Genomic DNA, 22,414 nt, shown 5'->3' on the forward strand with positions numbered 1-22,414 from the left:
ACTCATTCAATTCAGGGATATCCCCCATTTGTTTGCAGAGTTTCTCGACATCAAGGGCCTTTGGGTCTCCATTACATTTCACATAAAGTCTTTTGGAGTATTTTATGACTTTATCACAAGTCTCTAACTCCCCGTTTAATCTCCCAATCTCACAGGCGTTCCTAAATTGTCTAGTCATTTCAGCCATCACTCTTTCTTGTTCCATAGCAGCCATTTATTTGTGTTTTCTATTTGTTAGCATTTTAATATAAATATATGTATAGAATAAAAATGACCACAGTAGCACGGTGCTAAATTCAGGCACTTAAAGGATCCTTACTTTATTTTGTGTGGTAATACAAAAGCATACAGAATTATAGAGATAGGAGAGACGATCCCTTTCATTAAGTTTCATTAAACCGTACACATAAAATGACTAATAATTACATACAAGCCTTTCCTCTGTGGCTACATCCACACGTACCCTCCACCTCCACCAACAGCATGCATCCTCTCTGCTCAAAATCAGCTGCTCACACCTACTGGTATTTTGTTGGTCATAAAAAACCCAAAAGTAAAACAGAAAAATAAGTATGCCATAAAACAAAAAGGAGCTCATACAAAGATCGCACTCATCAGACCCGATGGAGGATTTTATATCGAAATAGATGTTTACCCACATCTACACAACAGTAGGTTTTAATCTAAGTTTTTTTTTTTTTGAAGGATTATTCAGGTGCCAAAGTTACCCTCCTTTTGTCTGCATGTATGAAACAATATAATATCTAATTTTGACATGACATGTAAACTGAAAGGAACAACGTATTGCAAGAGGGAAGCTTTGAAAGACGGGTCGGTTTACCCAAATTTACAAAATGCATCGCCTCACTTCCCCCTGTTGGTGTCCAGTGAATTCCCAGAGGGAGGTTCAACAGGGACGTTCTCTTTAGTGCAAAATATTTCCAGGAAAAACAGTTTACAGTAAAGGTTTTGGATTAGCAGGAAACTCTTGGAAGAGACGTAGCTTCAGAGAACCCTGAGCTCATCTGGAATGACAACTCAAGGGAGAAAGTGTCGACAACTGTCCGGGAGATGATGCTTGACCACTAAACATCAGAAGGATAATCCTGATGTGAACTGGAAATGGCCCGAGCACTTCACAGTGGCTTATGGAGCAGGGCAGGGCGAGCTAGAAGTTGGTGGAGTCTTCCAGCGCATATTTATTGATTATCTTTTAAGGAAATTCCATTTACCCCCCTTTGTATTCAGATGAAAGTAACTCAAATAAAAACCCTGATTGTACAGAAGAGGATTAGAGCCACTTTCTAACTTAAAACTGCGAAAATCGAGAAAAAGTCAGAATTTCGACTAAATAAAAAGTCAGAATGCAGAGAAAGAAAATCAGAATTTCTAAATTTAAACTCAGAATTTGGAGAAAAACTGTCCATTTATTTCTGAAAACCTCAAAATGTACGTGGCCTTAAACGTCTTCCGTATAACTGAGAGCATTTGTTAAAAAAAACGATAGTAATTTGGGTGAGTCGACCCTTTCACACTCACTGTCAATCTTGTCAACACTTAACAATAAAAATAACAACAGAAGCTTCTATATGTGGAATGATTTGTAAGTTATAGCTGTAGACAAAATAAGTGAGATTTGTTTTTACCATGACCTAAGGTTCATGATTATTTAAATCTCTTCTGCTCGACCCAAGAAAACCCCCTTATAAATACGATCCTACCTGCTGTGCAAAAATAGTGGATAAATGGCGGACTACTCCAAGCAACATAAATACAAATGGAAGACTGGTGTCACTCTGTAATAAACACAGGGTGGACCCATTGCAACTAATAAAGACGTTTTCTTCATTTAGGTCTACGAGGATGTCCTGCGCTTCCTCCTCAAAACGCTCTGAGGAGGAACCGAGGAAAAAAAGGGATTTTAATGAGAAGAACATTCTGGTTTGCTAACTCCCAACACACGTGGGAATGAAAGGATGGAGTGCAAAGGTCATGAGGAGCAGAAAGACCTCTTTGCAGTGGACCGGGATGTGGTCCGATCCTGTAGTAATGTGGAGATGTTTCCTTAGTGTCGAACCTGGTCTTCTTTCTCTCCACCATCTAACCTTTGTTGGTGTGTGAGTCCAGTCTCGCACTGTGTGAAAGCAGTCGTTTTATCATTTAGAAATCGTCCCTTACTCGGTGAAGCCCACCACCACCGATCACATTTTTAATACGGACTGCCACCGAAACGCTATCCTGGGAATAAGATGTACAAACACTGGCTCCCCCCCCCAAAACAGATTGTCTCATTAAAGTGAAGTCCGTCTCATTAAAGCCGAAGTCCTTCAGATGATTAAATAACACACACGTTTTCATTTAGTGAAGGCGGCCACCACGGCCCACATGAGTTCGTTGACGTTGGGTTTGGCGCTCTCCTTCTCGGGCTCCAGCTCCAGCAGGGTGTGGACTCTCTTCATGCCCAGGTCGTACTGCTCGTCCTGCAGGGGGGCGAAGGCGTTCTCCAGGACGTCTGAGGAGTGGGCGAGGAGGATCAGAGAGAGGACCCTCTTGTCCATACGATGGGGTCGTTCACCCACTTCTCCAGAAACCGACTCCTGGACCTTCTTGACGAGGCGCTGCGGGGGGGAAGAACATCAACAATGAGCGTCACAGTGTGCATCACAATGGTTCCAGGGTTCCTGCAGGTTTTCACCAACTCAAATGTAAGACCTTTTAAGACTGTTTTAAGACCACTTAGACTGACCGTGAGATTGTAAAGTCTTTACCCCAAATGTTCTGAGTGTAACCGTTTTTTTTGCAAAAGGTGCAGCGGGCTTCAACACGTTCCCCCTCCACTGGTTTCAACCAAGCACTAAATTCGATGTTTTCCAACCAAATACGGTGTGAACTTACACTTCCCCGGCATATTTATTTGTAAGTAGATTCCGAGAGATACCCTGAGTTTTCTGCTTGGTTGGTTGCTAGGTTACTAGCTGGGTGTTCTCCGATAAGGGGCCGGGGGGGCAACAAAGTTATTGATTACTGGTTCCATGTTGATTTATTTCAATACAGATTGTTGGGGGGGGAACTGAAAGGCTCTTACCGTAATTGGTTACTTTGCAGCCCGGACATTTCCCCCAAAACACATTTAGACGGATCGCTACCCAGAAGTACCTTTCAAATCCGCATCATTTTTAAGACCTTTCTAAATCATATTTAAGAGAACTTTCTTATTTATTTATTTAAAATCATATTTAAGAACTTTTTAAGGCCTTCCTTAAATTCTGATTATCAAATGTAAGACTTTTTAAGACCCGGCCGCGATAACCCTGGGTTCACATACTGTGGCGCGTTGGGTGAAACAATCCCAACTTTATTCATATAGAGTTGACCAAAGTGCTATACATTAGGGATGGGGAAATTTGAAAGCAAATGTATATTTCGAATATTCGACCCCCCCAGAAAAAACGGTGTAACCGAAATGTACATATCCTATAAAAAAGAAATGTTTCAATAATTTTTGGAAATAAATACATACATGTTAAATAATTGTAGAAACCAAGTCGAATTTGTCAAATGTATTGAACTGGGGATCACAGTTTGACAGCTATAGGCCTACAGCTTTCATGTGCGGAGGCGATTCACAATCAGCCCAGCTGTAGAGAAGACCCTCTCAGCTGGAACCGAGGTTGCGGGTATAGCAAGGTATAGCATATAAGTTTAATTTGGCATAGTTTGACCTCTACACCGCACTCACTAACCTGGTCGAAATATTTCCACACATTACTCCTTTTTGACGCCATGTCTGTTGTGTAGGACCAACCCAGTCTCACGGCATTTCGTGTTCACCAACACGATTTTTAATCTATTGATTCGTGTTCACCAACACGATTTTCCCCTTTTTTTCGTGTTGCACAGCACGATTTGAAATGCAATGTATTTCTACTGGTAATGTGTTTCGTGCCTGCAGCACGTCTTTTTCTCCGGTCGGGTCGTGGAAGACCGGAAGCTGTGTGGTTCATAAAAACATGTTCTTACTCAATATCAAGCCACAGTTATTGCTTTTATTTTAAAATCTATAATTTCGGACTTTTGTTGTGAGGAAAAGAAAATGGGGCGCAGAGCCTCAGGATACTGAATCTGTATTTTTTAAATCTTTTTTTCCTTCTATTGTTATTCTTTTCAAATAACACACTGTTATTTACTCACCAATAACACACACAATTATCCTTGCTTTTATTTATTGGTTTAATTTCCATAATCTCTGGCTTTTTGGCGTCCGTCAGGAACTTATAGGCTGTGCACACGAAAAAAAAGGGGAAAATCGGTTGGTGAACACGAAAGGCCATGAGACTGGGTTGGTAGGACTCTTCTTAGAGTGGTGAATAATTACCGGACTATGACTGGTAAAATATGTTGAAATGAATACCGGCAAAAATAAATCTCTCCAGTCAAAATGTCTCTGTACTTTGCCGCCACACACGGTTGCCAAGCAGCGCTTATTGTTGTTTAGGCTGGCCACTCATGTGTCGCGAGTGTTGAACAGGGGGCGGGGAGCACGCTCATGAACTGTTAGCGCCGGGAACCTCGCAACGGCTGCGGAGCTCATTTGCGCCACATTGGGCCTAAGATGAGGTTTTGAGTCTGCGTGGGTCGTGCGGTGTAGGGAGGGGCAGCTAGCGCAGTTCATTAGCTAGAACTCGCTAGATCTGATGGATTTGGACATAAAGACGCGAGTGAAGTCTAACCGGACAACGAGAGAGAGAGATCAGCACCCTGCAGCTGCGCCCGCTGTTGAGGGGGGCCGGTGAGCGGAGCAAAACACACCTTTAGACCTAACACAGCTTAGCTATGGCACTGTCGTATACATTGAATCATTCAATTTGATAATATGTAATCAACTTAGGAACCCCTCCCAAAAAAATTATAATATTCATAACTCATATTCTCATACATGAATAATTTGAATATTCGACTATCGTTCCTACATCAATACATATATAAAAAGCAGCATAAATACATTTAGGACAAAACCGATAGGACAAAAATAAACTAATGTGAAAGCACGAGACAATAAAACCATACTTATAGTCACAGACTGAAAAACCTTCATACATTTTAAAACACAACAAAATAGAATAGAATAAATAGTGTGTTGCCTCTGAAATGCAGTGGAGTAAAAGTATAATGCAAACATCAAAAGTCAAAGGATGTCAAAAATATAACTTAAGTATAATACCTAAAGTTAATATCCTTTTTTTCATTTCCCATTGCTATAAGTAACATCCCTGTTACTGCTAAAAGATGTATAGTATCTGTGTATTAATGTTACACTTACACTCTACCGACTATATGCTAACGTTAGCGACCTCATCAGCTAGATCAAACATGCACTTTAGTCCTCAGTTTAGACTTTAACGGTAGCGGCTGGGACTGTTACCAGGTCACCACACACACAGCACACACACAACAACACACACACACACACACACACACACACACACACACCACACACACAACCACACACACACACACACACACACACACACACACACACACACACACCACACACACACACACACACACACACACACACACACAGTTAAAGGACCCCTAGTCATAAAGTGTTTACCTCTCAGTCAAGAGTCTCTAACAACATGAACGTCGGCTGATTTGTTTGCATTACATCTCAAGCTTAATGGCCTTGTTACCTGTTTGATGGTGTTGTTTGTGAGCGGGTGTGTGGTCATGTCGAACAGCAGGAAGTTCTGTTTCTCCGTGGTCAGGACGCCTTTCTCCACCAGGTTTTTGGCCAGACGCTCCCGCACGTTCCTCAGCTGGTAGTGAAGCTTCAGGGGATTCCAGGTCTCTCCTGGAGACAGCAGAACATCCAGGTTAGGACTTTAAAACACAGAGACCACGTTAACACGCTAAATGTCACGGTGGCTAGTTTCAAACTGATAATGCTGCTGCTTCTAGTTTATTATTAAAATACTGCCAATAACAGAAACCATCACAGTGTTCATTTTGGCAGCTATTTTTGATTTAGTCTTAAGTTTTAGTCACATTTTAGTCCTTTTTATCCTTCATAGTTTTAGTCGATGAAAAATCATTAAATTTCAACTTTAGTCAAAAATGTTTTCCTCTCTTTAAACCAATTCAGTTAGGCAGACACAGGTATCTGAAGCGACATTTCACTCTCTCAACACTTTACTTATGCAATGTCTAGGGATGGGTATCGTTAAGGTTTTTAACGGTACTACTACTCTTAAAAGTCTGTGTGCACGCCGCTGCAGCGTGTCTGTTAGGCACGCCCCCCATACACAGAGAGAGAGGCCCCGCCCCCGCACACAGAGAGAGAGAGAGAGAGGCCCCGCCCCCCACACACAGAAAGAGAGACGCCCCGCACACAGAGAGAGAGAGAGGCCCCGCCCCCGCACACAGAGAGAGAGAGAGAGAGAGGCCCCGCAGACAGAGAGAGAGAGAGGCCCCGCAGACAGAGAGAGAGAGAGGCCCCGCCCCCGCACACAGAGAGAGAGAGGCCCCGCCCCCGCACACAGAGAGAGAGAGTGAGGCCCCGCCCCCCGCACACAGAGAGAGAGAGAGAGGCCCCGCCCCCGCACACAGAGAGAGAGAGGCCCCGCCCCCCCCCACACAGAGAGAGAGAGACGCCCGCACACAGAGAGAGAGAGAGGCCCCGCCCCCGCACACAGAGAGAGGCCCCGCCCCCCACACAGAGAGAGAGAGACGCCCCGCCCCCCGCACACAGAGAGAGAGGCCCCGCCCCCCACACACAGAGAGAGAGAGGCCCCGCCCCCCACACACAGAGAGAGAGGCCCCGCCCCCCACACACAGAGAGAGAGAGGCTCCGCCCCCCGCACACAGAGAGAGAGAGGCCCGCCCCCCACACACAGAGAGGCCCCGCCCCCCACACACAGAGAGATAGAGGCCCCGCCCCCCACACACAGAGAGAGAGATAGGCCCCGCCCCCCACACACAGACCAGACACAGGGAGATTGGAAATAATGATATTGCAAGTTAGAAACGTAAGATGCATTTTGACAGACAAGACAAGACGGACACTTGGGGGAAATATCCTGCATTTTGAATGTCCGATAGTCCACCATTAACACCTTAGTGCCGTCTCGTCAACAAAATATACATTTCGTCATAGTTTTTATTATCAAGAATCTATTTTTAGCTCGTCATCGTCTCGTAAAAAAACATTTTTGACGAAATGAACACTGCACCATCAGCAGCCAAACCTGCCTTTCAAACTGCATGCATATCTTATTAATACTCATAAACCACTGTATATATATATATATTCTAATTCATGTATTCTATTTATTAAATTTTTATTGCACATTTGAACTTCCTATGTTTACATAAATATTTTTATTTCATTTTATTATATGCAATGTAATGTAATGTAATTATATATTTGATTGCACATTTTTACTTTAACTTTTTACAACAAATATTTTAACTGCGGTTTTTTAATCTTTTTTTTGCATGTTTAACTTATTTAAAAATACATATATATTGTTATTTTATTTGGACATACAGTACTTTGATCCTGATACATTGCATAGGATAAATGCATTTAAAGTCTATTTTATGAATCTCTACAAAATAAACATTAAATAAAAACTGCTAAAATGTCAGCTTAATTTCTTGTCTTCTGTAAATTCCCCAAGAGCTAAAAAAAAAATAGGTTTCTAAAATGTTACAGCTCTCAAAGTGAAAACACGTCACACACATGTCTATACAATGTTAATATAATAATAATGAATTATATTTAGAGGCGCCTTTCAAAGCACCCAAGGACACCTTACAATTCATAAATCTATGGAAAGGTTTCACACAGCACAAAAGCACCGTGTAGCACCACAGCGAGGAGGCTGATCTGAACAGGTGGGTTTTGAGGAGGGTCTTGAATGTTAATATGATTATCATCTACGGTAAAGTCGTGTTTCCCCACCGCTGAGCAGCTCTATCCAGCTCTGCACGGTCTCTGGAGGCTGCGTGTCCTTGATGTGCTTCAGAGCCTCGTCCAGCAGAACGTCTCCTGTCGGCGCGTCAGACTTACAGATCACCTTCACAAACAGAAGTGTTTCATTCAGCATGACGGGGAACAAGGAAGAGGAACCACACACACTCTGATACAAAGAGATTAGTTTCCCCGTAAGAACATTCATCTCTACAGAGGAAACTAAACCTGCTGCTTACAGGAGCTGAAGAGTATCAAATGTCTCATATATATATAAATAAATAATGACATAACAAGAGCCAACAAGTACTGACAGGACAAGCATTAAAATCAGAAACAACAGGATTCAATTCTTTCACACACAGTGACGTCACGAGCTACCCACAATGCAACGCGCGCCATATATATATATCTATATAGAAATACGCCATTTTCCTGGAGGTGCAAATATCCTGGAGGTGCAAATATAAACAGCTAGCTAACGTAGCCAGGCAGAGCGCACTAGGTTTTTTTCCTGAATTAACGACCGAAGAAATCGCTGCATGTCTTCGGATTACATCTCTGGACTTGAGGGGTGTGCTCTAGGTCGTTACCAGCGTAAACTAGAGCTGTGTGGGTTGTTACAGACTGCCTGCAGATGTATGGAAAAACGACAGTGGCCTTCTTCGATTTTGGCTGCATCTACGTCTATCTTCTGGAAACACCAGGTGAATACCCCACTTGTCACAATAATATTATCATGCCAATGCATATATGTGGTATTTTAGAGTTGACTAGATATTGATTAAGGCAATAGACTATGATATTCTGCTTGCACCTCGTGTGAAATGGTGGATACCGGAAGTACGGTGTCGCCCTCGGCCCAAAACCCGTATGTGTGTGTGAAAGAATCTCGATATGTTCAAGAGCTTTTAACGTACGATTTGGGATCAAAAGCCATATTTACTTTTAGGAATGACTGCTGTTATGCTTCAGTCCACTTTTGACCCAGATGCCGTTAGGGATGTCCCGATCACTTTTTTTTGCTCCCGATCCGATTCCGATCATTTGATTTTGACAATCTGCCGATACCGATTTTTCCCGATCCGATCTTTATGCAATGCATTAAGAGAAAAAAAGGTAACAGATAACGGCTGGTCATCCAACGCGATGAATTCAGCTATCTTGGCTGTTTCTCTTTCCTTTTGAAAGTCTCTAAAGTGTCGGTTGCTTCAGTGCCGTTCCCCGAGTGGCCGCTGTGTACTCGTCGTGTTGTTGTTGGTGTTTGTTTCTCAGGTGGCGTATTAGATTGGTCGTGTTGAACGTAGCTCTGTTCTTTCCACCACGCGGAACCTCCTTCTTGCAAACATTGCATCTGGCTGTTACACTGCCTTCGCTTTCAATTTTATAATACTTCCAAACTCCTGACATGTTCTCTGTCCCGACTCCCGAGTCACCAGCTGAACGTAGCCTCTCGTTAGCTGCTACTATTAGACACTGCGCCCTCTCTGTTGCCAGCTTTGAGAGAGATAAGCAACCAGGTCTAAACAAGCCCAAGAGAAGCAACACATACATGATGTTGAGTCATTTTAAACCACAACTAAGGCCTCAGGATGACTTTAAGACGTGAACATTAAATAAAATAAAAATATTTTATAAAAAAAAAAAAAAATTCCCGACCCCGATTTTTTTCTTCCGATTCCGATCTTTTGAAAATCACGTGATCGGGACATCTCTAACTGGCGTACATTTTATTATTTTAACTGCATTTTTAAATGAATACTTCTGTACTTCTGAGAGCATAGTATTTCTATCAGGGTTCCCGTTAGCCGGTAATTACCGTTTTTTAGCTGGTAAAATGTATTAGTAAAAACGGTAAATTCAAAACCTGCCCGTCAAAATGTCCGGTAATAATGCTCACTCAAAATGTAGATAACGTAGGCTATCCCGAGACATTTTCCTCGTTGATGTCAAGCTCGCCCGACGAGATGCAGTGGCACAGTGGCCACAGCTTGCAAAGTGCTCGATGAGTTCAGCGAGCCGTACCCTGACTGGGCTACACTGGCTAAAATTGCCCCGTGTTCTGCCCGCGTCAAGCGTGCCAGCAGAGAGGGGCTTCTCCCTGCAGAATCGTGTGAAGACATCACTGTGGAGTCGTCTGGAGGAGGAGAGAGTGACGCGGCTTATGGGTATTGCAAGCTGCACCACGTTTAATTACAGCTCGGCAGCAGAGGACTTTGCCGCAATGAAAATAAGGAGAAAGTAAAAAGTTACCTGGAAGCCCTACAGGGTGAATTTGATGCCATGTAGCCTTTTGTTAACACGGGCTACAGATGTTACAGGTGTTTCGTATTAGCCTACATTTTAGCGGCTAATGAGGTTTTGTTCAATCGTTCCCGTTCGTTTTGCTTAATCGTTTCTGTTCATTAAAAAGTCAAACTGATATGAGGTCGTTGTCATTCTCTCGTCAACCGAGGTGTACATTATAGTTGCGTTTGTAACACTGTTATTGAAACATGACCGGTAAGTTTCGAATTTGTCCGGTAAAATCGATTATTTCCGGACACTTGACTGGCAAGAAAAAAATCCGAGCGGGAACCCATACAATGAAAAAGAATACATCAAATAGTGGAAGTAAAATGCAGGAATAAAAACTGCGTACATGTCTTCACAAAAAGATTCCCCAATTTGGGAAAACTATATAAAGATAATATAAATCTTCCTCCTCCTCTTCCTCACCTTCCTGGACAGCAGGCTCCTCCTCCTCACCCCACAGGCCTCCAGAGTGAGCCTCCCTCTGAGAGCGAGCTCCACCAGCATGCAGCCCCGCAGCCCCGAGGAGATGCAGTCGTTCCAGAAGGACGTGTAGCCCTGAGGGGGGGGGGGAGCATCAGAGAAGAGATGAGGATGGGTTTGAGAACAATCTGAATATTTTGACTGTATTATATGATGTTTTTTTGCACAAAGTGTTATTAGAATTTATGTTATTATTAGAATGGTTTTAAAATGGTATTATCCTGCGTGTCTTTTATTTTGTCGAATAGCTGAATTGAAGTGTGTATTCATACATGTACTATTTTACTTTTTCTTTCTGGTGTCACTAGCTGCTGACCTCACACCGTTACAACATTGATGAAGAGACGATCACTGTGTGCAATATACACTTTAATATAGAATAGAATGGGAGGGATGAACCCCTCTGTAATGGTCACACATGCAGAGCACCCTTTTAACCCATCCTAGCACCAGGAGTCTAGCACTCGGAGCAGTGGGCAGCTATTGTACAGCGCCCGGGGAGCAATGGGAGTGAGGGAGGAAGGGGGGTGTCCGGTGCCTTGCTCAAGGGCACCACGGCAGGGCAGGAGGTGAACTGGGACCTCTCCAAGTAGCACTCCATATTTAGGTCTGGTCCGGGACTTGAACCGGCGACCCTACAGCTCCCAGTCCAAGCCCCTACTGACTGAGCCACTGCCGGACATATTACGTGAAGCCATCGGCCCAAGAAAGACTTGATCCCATTGACTTACATTGGGAAAGAGACTCAATTATTTTAGGTTTAAAAGCTGTAAAATGCACTAAATTGTATTAATTTGACAATGTATAGAATAATATAGACTAAAAACTATTTATCAATGTTAATACCGGCTATCAGAACTGTTTTATATGTTCACTTACTTTCGGCCCGTTACATGTTATTTTATAACCGTGTGCTGACTCTTAATTGAATATGTTATAACTTCATTCTATTTATCTTTGTTGTTGTTTTTAAGGTCCATATTTGTTCCGTCTTGATTTCCGATGGTTTGTCACGTCTAAAGCACTTTGGACAGCACTTCCTGTATACAAATGTTATACAAATAAAGTTATTTCTACTGTCTTTTTATTGTATTATTATCATCTCGTGATCTATCCTCTTCTCTAGTACTTGGAGTACTATTTTGTCATACTTGCACTCTACTTGAGTATTTCCCTTTAGTGCTACTTTATACTTCTTCCCCCTTACATACTGGAACATTTATTGTACTTTTTACTCCACTACATGTATTAACACTAATAGTTCCCAGCTACTGTTTACATATTAAACACATGCCATTCTTTATGATATAATGCAGTACATTTACAAACTTTCATATATCTGTACGCAATTTAAATAAGTAATCATAATATGCACTAATACTTTAAATAACAGCTATGGCGCATAATGGCTACTTTTTCTCCTGTTACTTTAAGTACATTTAGCCGACAAGTATTTCAGACCTAAGTACTTTTACCGGAGGGAGATGTAAAGTTACTAAATACATTTACTCAAGAACTGTCCTTAACTACAATTTGGAGGTACTTGTACTTTACTTGACTATTTCCATGTTATGCTACTTTGTACTTTTAATGATCAATCATTATAAAACATATATATATTATTCTGAAATGGACCAATCTGCACAACGACTACTTTCACTGTCGCTACTTTCACTATATTTTGATGAGAATACTTTTCTACTTTTACTTGAGGAACATTTTGAATGCAGGACTTTTACTGTAACAGAGTATTCCTACAGTACACTCTGGTACTTCTACTTTTACTCAAGTACAAGATCTGAGTACTTCTACTTTGACTCAAGTACAAGATCTGAGTACTTCTACTTTGACTCAAGTATAAGATCTGAGTACTTCTACTTTTACTCAAGTACAAGATCTGAGTACTTCTACTTTTACTCAAGTACAAGACCTGAGTACTTCTACTTTTACTCAAGAACAAGATCTGAGTACTTTCTACTTTTACTCAAGTACAAGATCTGAGTACTTCTACTTTTACTCAAGTACAAGACCTGAGTACTTCTACTTTTACTCAAGTACAAGATCTGAGTACTTCTACTTTTACTCAAGTACAAGATCTGAGTACTTCTACTTTTACTCAAGTACAAGATCTGAGTACTTCTACTCAAGTACAAGAATCTGAGTACTTCTACTTTTACTCAATACAAGTTCTGAGTACTTCTACTTTTACTCAAGTACAAGATCTGAGTACATCTACTTTTACTCAAGAACAAGATCTGAGTACTTCTACTTTTACTAAGTACAAGATCAGAGTACTTCTACTTTTACTCAAGTACAAGATCTGAGTTCTTCTACTTTTACTCAAGTACAAGATCTGAGTACTTCTACTTTGACTCAAGTACAAGATCTGAGTACTTCTACTTTGACTCAAGTACAAGATCTGAGTACTTCTACTTTTACTCAAGTACAAGACCTCAGTACTTCTACTTTTACTCAAGAACAAGATCTGAGTACTTCTACTTTTACTCAAGAACAAGATCTGAGTACTTCTACTTTTACTCAAGTACAAGATCTGAGTACTTCTACTTTTACCCAAGTATAAGATCTGAGTACTTCTACATTTACTCAATACAAGTTCTGAGTACTTCTACTTTTACTCAAGTACAAGATCTGAGTACTTTTACTCAATTACAAGATCTGAGTACTTCTACTTTTACTAAGTACAAGATCAGAGTACTTCTACTTTTACTAAGTACAAGATCAAAGTACTTCTACTTTTACTCAAGTACAAGATCTGAGTACTTGTACTTTTACTAAGTACAAGATCAGAGTACTTCTACTTTTACTCAAGTACAAGATCTGAGTACTTCTACTTTGACTAAGTACAAGATCAGAGTACTTCTACTTTTACTCAAGTACAAGATCAGAGTACTTCTACTTTTACTAAGTACAAGATCTGAGTACTTCTACTTTTACTAAGTACAAGATCAGAGTACTTCTACTTTTACTCAAGTACAAGATCTGAGTACTTGTACTTTTACTAAGTACAAGATCAGAGTACTTCTACTTTTACTAAGTACAAGATCAGAGTACTTCTACTTTTACTCAAGTACAAGATCTGAATACTTGTACTTTTACTAAGTACAAGATCAGAGTACTTCTACTTTTACTCAAGTACAAGATCTGAGTACTTCTACTTTTACTAAGTACAAGATCAGAGTACTTCTACTTTTACTCAAGTACAAGATCTGAGTACTTGTACTTTTACTAAGTACAAGATCAGAGTACTTCTACTTTTACTCAAGTACAAGATCTGAGTACTTCTACTTTTACTCAAGTACAAGATCTGAGTACTTCTACTTTTACTCAAGTACAAGATCTGAGTACTTCTACTTTTACTCAAGTACAAGATCTGAGTACTTCTACTTTTACTCAAGTACAAGATCTGAGTACTTCTACTTTTACTCAAGTACACGATCTGAGTACTTCTACTTTTACTCAAGAACAAGATCTGAGTACTTCTACTTTTACTAAGTACTGTCCTTAAGTACAATTTTGAGGTACTTGACTATTTGCATGTTATGCTACGTTGTACTTTTACTCCACTACATGTATTTAATACCTTTAGTTACTTTACAGATCTGGATTACATTTTTATGTTCTATCTTTTCATTTTACCATCATCATCATCATCATCATCTCGTGCACTAAAATCAGATGTGCACAAAAGTACGTGATATTAAATTGCATTGGAGGCGACTTTATGAACAGCATTCCTAAAAAGAACAAGGAAGGATGAGAAAGGGAGAGTTCTTCTCGCGATCTAACCGGAGATGATTCTGTGCAGATTCACAGAGCACCGTGATCTACGTGACGACGGAGGGTAGGCAACACGTCAGCGGAGGACGTGTTGCAGCGTCCTTTCTCCTCACACAGACTTCTAAAAGCAGCAGGACCATCCAGAACATCCAGGCTCCTAGGAAGCATCTGACCTCCAGCTGTATGACTCTTAAATATCATAAGGCTGCAGGACCATCCAGAACATCCAGGCTCCTAGGAAGCATCTGACCTCCAGCTGTATGACTCTTAAATATCATAAGGCTGCAGGACCAGAACATCCAGGCTCCTCAGAAGCACCTGACCTCCAGCTGTATGACTCTTAAATATCATAAGGCTGCAGGACCAGAACATCCGGGCTCCTCAGAAGCACCTGACCTCCAGCTGTATGACTCTTAAATATCATAACGCTGCAGGACCAGAACATCCAGGCTCCTCAGAAGCACCTGACCTCCAGCTGTATGACTCTTAAATATCATAACGCTGCAGGACCAGAACATCCGGGCTCCTCAGAAGCACCTGACCTCCAGCTGTATGACTCTTAAATATCATAACGCTGCAGGACCAGAACATCCAGGCTCCTCAGAAGCACCTGACCTCCAGCTGTATGACTCTTAAATATCATAACGCTGCAGGACCAGAACATCCAGGCTCCTCAGAAGCATCTGACCTCCAGCTGTATGACTCTTAAATATCATAACGCTGCAGGACCAGAACATCCGGGCTCCTCAGAAGCACCTGTCCTCCAGCTGTATGACTCTTAAATATCATAACGCTGCAGGACCAGAACATCCAGGCTCCTCAGAAGCATCTGACCTCCAGCTGTATGACTCTTAAATATCATAAGGCTGCAGGACCAGAACATCCGGGCTCCTCAGAAGCACCTGACCTCCAGCTGTATGACTCTTAAATATCATAAGGCTGCAGGACCAGAACATCCAGGCTCCTCAGAAGCACCTGTCCTCCAGCTGTATGACTCTTAAATATCATAAGGCTGCAGGACCAGAACATCCAGGCTCCTCAGAAGCACCTGACCTCCAGCTGTATGACTCTTAAATATCATAAGGCTGCAGGACCAGAACATCCAGGCTCCTCAGAAGCACCTGTCCTCCAGCTGTATGACTCTTAAATATCATAAGGCTGCAGGACCAGAACATCCAGGCTCCTCAGAAGCACCTAACCTCCAGCTGTATGACTCTTAAATATCATAAGGCTGCAGGACCAGAACATCCAGGCTCCTCAGAAGCACCTGACCTCCAGCTGTATGACTCTTAAATATCATAAGGCTGCAGGACCAGAACATCCAGGCTCCTCAGAAGCACCTGACCTCCAGCTGTATGACTCTTAAATATCATAAGGCTGCAGGACCAGAACATCCGGGCTCCTCAGAAGCACCTGTCCTCCAGCTGTATGACTCTTAAATATCATAACCAGGGGTGCACATAACTTTTTTGCCCTGGTTCTCAAAGGAGCACCTGGAGATGGTGCTTGGTGCTCATCCTTAAAATGAAATAAACCGTAACTTTTGAGGGGGTCTTTATTTGCCAGACACACGGCACTGAACACACATGCAGAGGTGAACACAGAACACACAGAGGTGAACACAGAACACACATGCAGAGGTGAACACAGAACACACACACAGAGGTGAACACAGAACACACATGCAGAGGTGAACACAGAACACACATGCAGAGGTGAACACAGAACACACATGCAGAGGTGAACACAGAACACACATGCAGAGGTGAACACAGAACACACATGCAGAGGTGAACACAGAACACACACACAGAGGTGAACACAGAACACACATACAGAGGTGAACACAGAACACACATGCAGAGGTGAACACAGAACACACATGCAGAGGTGAACACAGAACACACACACAGAGGTGAACACAGAACACACATGCAGAGGTGAACACCAGAACACACAGAGGTGAACACAGAACACACATGCAGAGGTGAACACAGAACACACATGCAGAGGTGAACACAGAACACACATGCCAGAGGTGAACACAGAACACACATGCAGAGGTGAACCACAGAACACACACACAGAGGTGAAACACAGAACACACAAGCAGAGGTGAACACAGAACACACACACAGAGGTGAAAACAGAACACACACACAGAGGTGAACACAGAACACACATGCAGAGGTGAACACAGAACACACATGCAGAGGTGAACACAGAACACACATGCAGAGGTGAACACAGAACCACACATGCAGAGGTGAACACAGAACACACATGCAGAGGCGAACACAAGACAACATTTAGCACGACCAGTAATCCTACAAGCTGTCATCACTACCCTCCTGACTGTTCTCCTCTCTGTCTTCCTCTCTGTCAGACATGGTTAGCTGATGATGTAGGCCTACTTCTTCCTCTCTGGTTGAGTCTTGTGATTAGCTGCTTGCATCCACAAGTCAACAGCTGGGTTTGGGTCGAAAGTCTCTGTTGTCATCTTAGACAAGTGGATGTAATCAAATAAGTATGTGAACATAACCAATAACCTACCATAGCCAATAACAAATGAATGTAACTTATTTTATTTGTGTTGTTCATTCATATCTTATTTTACCTTAACATTTATTTATTTATGCATTTTCTTTTTTTATCTCCAGTTTTAAAGGATATTTTTGGTTACTGTCCTATAGTATACATTGGAATGATTTCAAACCTGTTTATCCCAATCATTATAAAGGAGTGCCTTGGAAATATGTGTTTACATCAATTGTGACCAAACCGTTTGAACTTAGACTAAAGTGAACTATCTAAACACTCAGAGTCCTTTACCTCACTGAGCTGTAGTTATCAGCCTCTCAGTCTGACTGGAGAGGACTCTCCCTCCATATCATTGTAGAAACATCTTCTTCTTATCTCCGTTAGAGCAGCTAGCACGGCACCAGATTATAATAACAACAGCGCTGGTACCACCCTCTCTCTCTCCCTCGCTCACTCGCATTTTGGCTGTGAGCTGCGGGCGCCAGATAAGCCAACATCCCCCATTTTCATCACTTACAGCGCCCATCGTACAGGGCAAATGAAAGGTGGAACCGGGGTGAAAAGGGTGTTACATTTACTTAATTGTGAATATTGTTACATCAAGGCCGAACATTAGGATGAGCGCCAACGGTCAAAATGTTTTTTCCCCTCCCAGAGCTGCTAGCGCAGCGCCTCCCCAGATCTGGCGCCCTAGGCGAACATCTAGCCAGCGCTACGGGCCGGCCCTGAGTTCATATCATGGTTCATATGCAACTCGCAAATATCTTTCTCTCTCATCTCTCTCTCCCTCTCCCTCTCTCAATGTTGGTACGCAAATGCGCTTTGTTTCAAATGACCCGGTGCTCTTTTTTTGGCGCAGGTGCGCATGCGCGCCTGCGCACCAGTTATGTGCGGCCCTGATCATAACGCTGCAGGACCAGAACATCCAGGCTCCTCAGAAGCACCTGACCTCCAGCTGTATGACTCTTAAATATCATAAGGCTGCAGGACCAGAACATCCAGGCTCCTAGGAAGCACCTGTCCTCCAGCTGTATGACTCTTAAATATCATAAGGCTGCAGGACCAGAACATCCAGGCTCCTAGGAAGCACCTGTCCTCCAGCTGTATGACTCTTAAATATCATAAGGCTGCAGGACCAGAACATCCAGGCTCCTCAGAAGCACCTGTCCTCCAGCTGTAGGACTCTTAAATATCATAAGGCTGCAGGACCAGAACATCCAGGCTCCTCAGAAGCACCTGTCCTCCAGCTGTAGGACTCTTAAATATCATAAGGCTGCAGGACCAGAACATCCAGGCTCCTCAGAAGCATCTGTCCTCCAGCTGTATGACTCTTAAATATCATAAGGCTGCAGGACCAGAACATCCAGGCTCCTCAGAAGCACCTGTCCTCCAGCTGTATGACTCTTAAATATCATAAGGCTGCAGGACCAGAACATCCAGGCTCCTCAGAAGCCACCTGTCCTCCAGCTGTATGACTCTTAAATATCATAAGGCTGCAGGACCAGAACATCCAGGCTCCTCAGAAGCACCTGACCTCCAGCTGTATGACTCTTAAATATCATAAGGCTGCAGGACCAGAACATCCAGGCTCCTCAGAAGCACCTGTCCTCCAGCTGTATGACTCTTAAATATCATAAGGCTGCAGGACCAGAACATCCAGGCTCCTCAGAAGCACCTGACCTCCAGCTGTATGACTCTTAAATATCATAAGGCTGCAGGACCAGAACATCCAGGCTCCTCAGAAGCATCTGTCCTCCAGCTGTATGACTCTTAAATATCATAAGGCTGCAGGACCAGAACATCCAGGCTCCTCAGAAGCACCTGACCTCCAGCTGTATGACTCTTAAATATCATAAGGCTGCAGGACCAGAACATCCAGGCTCCTCAGAAGCACCTGTCCTCCAGCTGTATGACTCTTAAATATCATAAGGCTGCAGGACACTCAACCGGTTCAACGTCAGGGAGGGTGAGGAAAAGGGAACAGAACAGGTGTCTCTAATTCACTCAACGGAACATTTACCGAGGGAGTCGTCTGAGTTGAGCTGCCAATTGTCCTAAAGGTGTTCGTGTCATATATCTATGCTGTTATTAAATGTGAACGCTATCTTATTTTATGATTTGATATGTGGTTTATACTTTGTTTAAAGTTAATGCTCTACGAGGGGGTGGTTTATTTGACTGCTTTTGTCTGTCAGTAAAAACAAATGCAAATCACCACCATGAAATTGCAATAAAGTTTAGTATTTGGAAAACTGGGGGTTCCTTTTCTTTTTATGATAATGATATCTTAAGTTATTGGAAGAGCATAACTTAAGATTTGTATCGCCATAACTACACTGTAGCTTAAGTGCACATGACAAATACAACCTTTCAATCGTTGTAATGATCTTTTATTAGTAGTAGTCTATTATAGTGATATCTAACATTTCATATTCATTATAAAATGTGCTACTGTGTTGACATGCTACTGCAATAATAGTACAAGAAAATCAAGTAAAGTACATCTAATGTTGCAGATAAAGCTAGCTCCTTTAGTCTAAATATCCACATACATATTTATATTTGTTGTTGTTCCTGCAACTGGGTTATTTATATTAAGTAAAGAGCATAACACTTAACATTTTAAAATGCAAAAACTACACTGTAGCTGCTTTGTATGTTTAAAAAAATATATACGGATTCCCTAAGGTGCGGATCTACATCCGGATGCATTCAAAGCCTCGTAATTCCCAGCCCTCAGTCTGAAGGTGCAGCTTGTTAACTTAGCTGACGTGTTGGTTGCACACTTTTTTTTTTTTGCACTCAAGACTACTTCCAGGTTGGAAAGGTGTCACGTAGAGGCTTCTGGCGACATGTCAGGATAAAAAAATGGTAGCCCAGGTAACCTCAAAGTACACCACTACAGCTTGGAAGAAAGTTAGCGAGGTAATTAACTTAACGGGGGATAATCGCTTTCACTGAGCCCGTGTGTTTACGAGTAACACCTAAGTTACTACAAAACATTTAAAACACGCATTGTGGAAACTAAGCAACCTTTGAATAACCCTTAAATAACGACCTTTCTAACCTCTGTGTGTAAATAAACCTAAGATAAGTGGACACTCTGTTCATTCCTATGAGAGCTGCTCAGTGGCGTTTGAAGCCCAAAATGAAGCGACTGTAGATCCAGAAAGTACCCGGATCATGCTTACTGAGCATGCGCAGTTGAGTTTTCCCTTAAGCCCCGCCTCCGATCTCCCTCTCTCGGCTCAAATAACTCTGGATTCAGTTTTTAGTACATTTTGACAACTTTTAAAACCCTAATGATTTAAATAATATGAAATATAAATAATATAAAAGCGTTAGTGCTGGGTGGTTTTATTAGCTAAACAAATATTATACGCTGATTTACAGACGTCTCTTTCCCAATGTAAGTCAAGGGGAAAAGGTATTTTTGGGAAGTACATTTTCTCTAGTACTTGGAGTACTCATACTTGCACTTTACTTGAGTATTTCCATTTAGAGCTACTTTATACTTCTTCCCCCTTACATATCGGAACATTTATTGTACTTTTTACTCCACTACAGGTATTAACACTAATAGTTACCAGCTAGTGTTTACATATTAAACACATGACATTTATATAACAGCCATGGTGCATAATGAGTACTTTTACTCTTGCTACTTTAAATACATTTAGTTAAAGTATTTCTACTTTTACCAGTGGTGTAAAGTAACTAAGTAGATGTTCTAAAGTACTGTCCTTCAGTACTATTTTTGAGAGACTTTTTGCTACTGTGTACTTCTACTCCACTATAATTCAGAGGTTAATGGTGTACTTCTACTCCACTACATGTATGTAATACCTTTAGTGACTTCACAGATGTGGATGAATGATGTGAAATATAATCAAGTGTTGAATCAGACTTTAGTTCCACCTGGAGTAAATCCACCAGCTACCCTGCAGTATACAAAGTCATTCAAACTAGCTGCACCTTTACCAGCTTTGAGAACACTTTCATGATCAATCATTATAAAACATATCATATCTATTATTCTGAAATGGACCAATCAAACAACGACTACTTTTACTGTCGCTACTTTCACTATATTTTGATGAGAATACTTTTCTACTTTTACTTGAGGAACATTTTGAATGCAGGACTTTTACTGTAACAGAGTATTCCTACACTCTGGTACTTCTACTTTTACTCAAGTACAAGATCTGAGAACTTCTACTTTTACTCAAGTACAAGATCTGAGTACTTCTACTTTTACTCAAGTACAAGATCTGAGAACTTCTACTTTTACTCAAGTACACCATCTGACTTTTGGAGGCTGCAGTACCACCTTTGACCACTACGGTGATTCTCAAAAATCGGCTTCAACGGTCGGTTTGCAACGTAAACAGTGAGTTAGCTTAGTTTAGCTTAGCCTTGTTGACGGGATTCAAACCCTCACCTCCTGATCCTTGAGGCCCAGCAGCAGCACCTCCTCCATCAGGGTTAGACGGGTCTCCTTAGAGTCCCCCTTGTCTTCCTGCTCCTGGTCGTCCTCCTCCCCGCAGCGGCGAGCCTCGTCCTCTTCCCCGCCGGACTCCCTGTCGTTCTTCCGCTGGACGAGGCCCGAGGTCCTCTGCTTCAGAGAGGCCATGGCTGTGAAACTCGAGCAGATCCCGAAGAGAAGCGCCTACCTGGAGCGACCGGAGAGCCCCGCAGCATGTAGGGTGAGTGTTAGAGGTGAGAACCGGGGGAAACGGCCCACAGGTCGGATAAAACTCTCAGCCGTTTGACGTGAAGCTCAGCTCCGGATTCCTGCTTCGGATCTGCCCACTTCCGGAGCCAACATGGCGGCCGCCGGGTGGCAGTGGCTGGAGTGACGTCACATTGCTGGGCTGAACCGTCTGAACCGGACAGTGCACATATCTTAGCCTAAGTGCAGCAGTAAAGTATAATTCACAATACAAGTCCTACTTAACTTGTCGAGGTACTTTACTCAATTTCTACTCCACTACATTTTTGGAAGACATTGTTGTATACATTTACTTGACAGCTGTAGTTTATATTTTATTGATTTTCTCAGTTGTTATTCTACAAAGCAAGAGATACAAAGCATGTATATGCGGTTCAAACAAAGTGATGATACAGCACATGCTTAAAATCAATATTTCCATTTCGAAATGTTTTAGGACTTTAAACATCACAAAATCGCTTTAAAAAAGTCGATAGGGTCAAATAACACGTGGTATAACAAAACAAAGTTAGTAACAATGATTTTAAAAACGAAAGCTGTATAATTGATTAAAGTAATAAGACAGACAACATTTTCTTTATTTTAATTTCCTT

General features: G+C 42.1%; 1 protein-coding gene across 1 annotated transcript; it reads right to left on the reverse strand.

Moving 5' to 3' along the window:
• Nucleotides 1-291: 291 nt before the first annotated feature.
• LOC117559233 (Golgi phosphoprotein 3-like) lies at nt 292-21,949 on the reverse strand. Its single transcript, XM_034235908.1, has 5 exons — nt 21,531-21,949; nt 10,694-10,825; nt 7,967-8,081; nt 5,694-5,854; nt 292-2,618 (listed from the first exon to the last, which is right to left on the reverse strand). The coding sequence occupies exons 1-5, from the start codon at nt 21,720-21,722 to the stop codon at nt 2,355-2,357; spliced, it is 864 nt and encodes a 287-aa protein (XP_034091799.1). The 5' UTR covers nt 21,723-21,949; the 3' UTR covers nt 292-2,354.
• Nucleotides 21,950-22,414: the final 465 nt, after the last annotated feature.

This window comes from Gymnodraco acuticeps, unplaced genomic scaffold (genome assembly GCF_902827175.1).
Source record: "Gymnodraco acuticeps unplaced genomic scaffold, fGymAcu1.1, whole genome shotgun sequence".
Taxonomy (NCBI): domain Eukaryota; kingdom Metazoa; phylum Chordata; class Actinopteri; order Perciformes; family Bathydraconidae; genus Gymnodraco; species Gymnodraco acuticeps.

Excerpts from the sequence above, each read along its gene's own strand:
- LOC117559233 (XM_034235908.1), bottom strand. The coding sequence starts at position 21,722 with ATGGCCTCTCTGAAGCAGAGGACCTCGGGCCTCGTCCAGCGGAAGAAC. Across the intron at positions 5,855-7,966 it reads CTGGATAGAGCTGCTCAGCG|GAGAGACCTGGAATCCCCTG; the intron begins GTGGGGAAACAC and ends TGCTGTCTCCAG. Across the intron at positions 2,619-5,693 it reads CAAACAACACCATCAAACAG|CGCCTCGTCAAGAAGGTCCA; the intron begins GTAACAAGGCCA and ends TCCCCCCCGCAG.